This window comes from Lygodium microphyllum, unplaced genomic scaffold, assembly GCF_053477565.2.
Source record: "Lygodium microphyllum isolate KBCC unplaced genomic scaffold, Lygodium_microphyllum_v1.1.10 scaffold_32, whole genome shotgun sequence".
Lineage (NCBI taxonomy): Eukaryota > Viridiplantae > Streptophyta > Polypodiopsida > Schizaeales > Lygodiaceae > Lygodium > Lygodium microphyllum.
Genome location: NW_028229515.1, coordinates 403,401 through 408,499, shown reverse-complemented (window position 1 = coordinate 408,499; position 5,099 = coordinate 403,401). Strand labels below are relative to the sequence as shown.

At 40.1% G+C, this 5,099-nt stretch overlaps 1 protein-coding gene across 1 annotated transcript; it reads left to right on the top strand.

The window, feature by feature from the left end:
* The first annotated feature begins 939 nt into the window (after positions 1–939).
* LOC148009216 (uncharacterized) lies at positions 940–4,785 on the top strand. Its single transcript, XM_087673667.1, has 2 exons — positions 940–1,138; positions 1,315–4,785. Exons 1-2 carry the CDS (start codon positions 1,050–1,052, stop codon positions 2,963–2,965), a joined length of 1,740 nt encoding a protein of 579 aa, XP_087529793.1. The 5' UTR covers positions 940–1,049; the 3' UTR covers positions 2,966–4,785.
* The last annotated feature ends 314 nt before the right edge of the window (positions 4,786–5,099 follow it).

Here is a 5,099-nt window from a genome sequence, read left to right as displayed (position 1 = left end):
TTAGTCCCTTGAGTGAGTTAGATATAAGCACAATGTCATTTACATAAAGCAATATAAATACCAACACACCAACTAAAATTTCTCCAACCCTCCCTCCTTTTCAGTATAATTTGAAACCTCATCTATATAGAGCCCAAATAAAGTAGGTGAGACCAAACATCTTTGTTTCACTCCATTAGTAGTACTACCTAAATCTAAGACACTTGGTGGGTCCATACTTTGCTTGCCACTGAGTTTGGTACGTGGTACTATATCAAATGCCTTGTAGAAATCCAAGAAATAACAATGTATCTTTTCCCTGTGTACTCAACCTTCCTAAGTATTACCATTATGTCACGAATCGTGTGGTGGTGGGGGGACTTACTTGAGTTACTATGCCAAACACACACCATATACACAAGAGGAAGCTCACTCAAGAATACAAGAAGAGAGATGGAGACCAAAATATTTTCTTGTTGGTTTTTTCTTATTCTTTTTTACACAATACAACATACACAAAGTACAAACATGATACAACATAAAGGAAAGTGGCTTACGAAGTCAAACAATGTTTAATTGACTATATAAATCGATTTACACTATAATTATGCTAGTTGTAGGTAGGTGCAACAATCTAAATATAATAAGTGATAAGCTAGGTGATGGCCATGTGAAGATCATAATGACTATCGGTATGCTAAGTGTAGACATGCAGATCCATCTAACCAAGTAATCTATCATCAATGTTTGCATGTATTGAGCTTGCTATCTCAACATTTCCCCCTCAAGCTCAACAATATCTCTGCAACTCCAAGTAAGCTTCGAAATTTTTGACCTTATATTAGTAATAAATCAATAATCAATGCAATAGAAGAACTAAAGGTTCGCTAGCGTTCATGAAGATACGTTCACGTATTTTTCAAAGAAGCCCTTGTAAATTTGAAGTGTATTTTTATTCTCCACAATTGTGAAGGTAAAAGGTTTTCGTATATTTTCTTTGATGCCTCTTACTGTCACGCTCGTTGTCTCACGAAATTAAGTATGTTAAGTCTGTGTAGCCTCGCCTGACCATGGCGAGTGGGTATAGGCTGGCTTCTCTGTTCAGGACTTGCTTGAATAAGCACAGAATGCTCAAGTTACACTGCGATCATCAGACCAGGTTTGCCCCTAGTTTATAGTCACACCTGTGGAGAGAGAGAGAGAGAGAGAGAGGAATTTGGTGTGCCTTGTGCATCATTGGATGTTTACTGTAAGGACTTGAAGTGTTAAGTGTTTTTTTGTCTTCTCTGTAACTTTGATCCAGACAGGTAAAATGGGTCTGTGGGATTTTTACAGGTCTTTAAGCACTGGGTTGACATCATGGGATGAAGAAAAAGGACATGTTCTGGAAAATCTTACACTGCCAGATAATCTGCTTCAAGATGACTCCGGTCCTCTACCAAGAGACAGCCTTCTTGCAGACTTTGAAGGCCCGCTTAGAACCATTTCGCGTGATAAGGTAAACCCTCAGTTGGTTGAAGAAGTCATTAGCAGGCAGAAATTTGGGCAAAACGCCCTTACCATCTTCAAATGGGCTGCAGAGCAAGAAGGATATACTCACTCCCCCGCATCCTATATTGTGCTCATCAAGAAACTATGTGCTGCGAAGATGTTCATTAGTGTCTGGCATGTCCTGGATGATATGCGCAACAACCGTCTTGAGGTCACGCCTCATATATTTGAGATTATCATCCAGGGATATTGCAATGCTGGGCAAGTTAAACCAGCCATCGATACCCTAATGAAAATGACTGATTTTGAGTGCTCCCCTGCCACAGAACATTACCTTTACTTGATCGAGTATGTAGTCAGAGTGAAGAGGCCTAGGGTGGCCCTGTTGTTATACAAAAGGATGTGTGGTGAGGGCCTGAAGGCAAATAAAGAGATATTTACTGCTATCATTAATGGATTCTGTAATAGTGGAGAAGTTACTATAGCATGTGAGTTCTTTGATGAAATGATTAATGTGGGCTGCTCTCCTGATGAGCAAATTTACAACTGCTTGATACAGAGCCTATCTAGAGTTGGGAACTGTGCACATGCACACAGGCTTCTGGTTGAAATGATAGCTAAGTGTCACAAACCCTCTGTTGCTACTTACAATGCGCTTATTGATGCCCTTTGCAAGGATCAAAGGTTTGTGACAGCATACAAACTTTTCCACAGCATGCGCTCTTCAGGTTGTCAACCTGACATTGATACTTACAATATGCTTATTGATGCATTATGTCAGCAAAGTGCAGTGTACAGGGCCATCAAGCTTTACAAAAGCATGTCAAGAGAAGGAGTGGACCCTAGCTTGGAAACAGATAAGATTCTCCTGATCGGCCTTACAAAGGCTGACAAAGTTGATAGAGCTATCTGTATACTGGATGCCTTCATAGAGTCTGGTCGCAAAGTAGACCCAGTTGGTTGCAATGCTATACTCCATGCATTGTGCACAAGAAGCATGGCCAAGGCTGAGGCATTTTTTAAGAAAATGGAAAAGCAGATTTGCACTCCAGATACCTACTCATATACATCCTTGATGTTTGGATACTGCCGGAATGGCTGGATAAGGGAAGCCGAGCGGGTGTTTTGGGAAATGAAAGCAAAAGGGTGCAAGCCTAGTGCTGTTACTTATGAAGGCCTAATCTGTTTGTATTGCAAAAATCAAGAGCTGGAAGCAGCTTCTAACCTTTTTGACGTACTGATGAAAGAAGGCTGCTATATGAATAGAAATGTGTGCAATGCACTCCTTGATGGACTTAGCAATGCAGGATTAGTAGACCATGCTTTGAAATTGATTGATTATGTTATGAATAACAAGATTGTCGTCAATGCTGACAGACTGGTTACCTTTTTGAAAACTTTGAAGAAGGTGGGTAAAGGAGTAGACAGCAGGAAACTGTTAAAAGAAATGGTCAGAAAGGGTTGTTTGCAAGAACCATATGCTTCCATGTTCTGACTTCCTCAGTGTGAAGCAACAAGTGCCCAAACATCTTGCTAGTACATGCTACTGAAACTGAAACAGCAAGTTGATTTGTGCACTGATGTTGCTCACATCCTTGCTGCTTCATTCGACTATCTCACGCTTTATGGCAAGCTCATGCTATATGAGCTAGCAATTATGGCTGATATGCTATTACTACTTTGATTTTATTGGCCATGTGGTTGATAGGCTCCCATATTTGGCCTACGTCATGCTTCTTTTCTGTGATCTCACACTTGCACATTCCTGTTCACAAGTTTCAGGAGTTCCAGAGCTATCGGCTTATGCTAAAAGATTCTCCAAAGCATCTCATTTATTGATAACCACTAATAACTTCAAGTAGAAAGAAAAAGCTCACCTCAGGATGTGGCCATGTGATCTATAGCAAGTAGCCAACAGATGCAGTGAGGCAACCAGCTTCTTCATAAAGGAAAGAGAGAAGTGTACATCACATTTCACGTCAGTGAACAAACTTGGGCTTGGTCTGATTCTTTTGTTACATGTGACCCTCGAACTGAGGCATGGGGTCGGACCATTCATTTACAGCTTTTAGTTTTTCTATCACAATTTAACTCAGTGCAGTTCAGAACATTTGTAAAAGATTATCCTTCCAGAAGCTGTTAAAGATTCAGTGTACTTGAAGAGCAGCTTTTATTTCTCCTAGGAATCGTTCTCACAGTGTAAGGATATAATACAGCAAATGTGATGAACCATATTTTTTCCATGGTCTTATGGGACTACTGGTGAGCTGCACGCCAAAATGTCAAGTGTTTATCCCTCCCCTGAGTAGGAGTACAGGTGTAACAAACGAAAACACATTGCCATACCAACTCGGGTTAGACCATTCACATATGAAGGTTTATCACATCAAAATAACTCTGTTGATCATTATGTTTGCAAAGGTTATGAAACAGGTCTGCACAGAAATGGTGGAGGTTTGCATGCTGTGATTGAAAATTACGGCTATCAGCCCCACCTGATTGCTTTGCGCAGGAGTGCTGCCTCCAACCAGTTACTGGTAGCTCTCTAGGAAGTTAAAATGATCCCAGCTTGGAATCCAGATGCACAAATGAGATTCTGCAGATTGTGTCATTGGCCACGGCTAAGGCATCCAATGATGAAAGAATGGTATTTCAACATCATTAACAACAGGTCCCAAGCCATTGATAGATAAGATCCTGATGAAATTCTTGTAGACAACAAAAATACAATATGATCATGAGAAAAGTTAGTACTAGTGCTGGCCTAGTTCTTAAGGTGACGTGAATTGCTGAAGCCTAACCTAGTAAAGTATCTATGGTGGAAGGGGGTTAAAATATGCTCTTTTTAGCTGCATGTTTAACGCTGGTGGTCTTAGATCATCACTTTCAAAGAGAGTTTACTCATCTTTTTATTGGTATGTAGTTCACAAGACTGGCCTAAGTTTGATAGCATATCTGCATATTGATATGATAGTACTGACCCAATTGCATCTGGACTCTCTTTTGGATGTATTGCAACAGTACTCCACAACTTCTTTTGGTTATGTACTACATTGGGGGCTGGGCCAATGGAGAGTAGCTAGGTCTTTCAATGTTGGGAAGGTTTTAGAGTTGCTTGGAGGACTGTCTTATGACGTGGTTTTACTACTTTGCCTCGCATCCATTATTGGGTTTGACTTGGTGCACCATTGTCGTGTTGGCTTTATCAAAAAGTCAATAGAGCCATAAAGCACCCATGCTTTAATTCCACTATGATGGCAGAAGGCTGTATTTCAAGCTTATCACTTTTAAGGAGAGGACATTTATTTGCTTCAGTAAAGAATTTGACATGTACATCCAGGATCATGTGTAAGCTGGTCCATGTTTAGTTTTAAGAGGGTAACATAGATTAGCATTATTGCTTTAGTGCAAATTTTTTATATCTCTAATTTGTGATTGACTGTCACAACTCTTTTTTATGAGATCCAAACTGTGGTTTCAGGTCCTTTATTGGAGTAACTTTTACTTTTTTGGTTGGTGGACTTCAATATGAACACCTTTGTGCTTGTTTTGGACACCATGTCTGAAGTAATACATTTCAAATGTCAATTGGATTGCTAGGGGAATTGCATGATGCTCGGTAGCAGCTT

Excerpts from the sequence above, each read along its gene's own strand:
- LOC148009216 (XM_087673667.1), top strand. The coding sequence starts at position 1,050 with ATGGCGAGTGGGTATAGGCTGGCTTCTCTGTTCAGGACTTGCTTGAAT. Across the intron at positions 1,139-1,314 it reads CACTGCGATCATCAGACCAG|GTCTTTAAGCACTGGGTTGA; the intron begins GTTTGCCCCTAG and ends GGATTTTTACAG.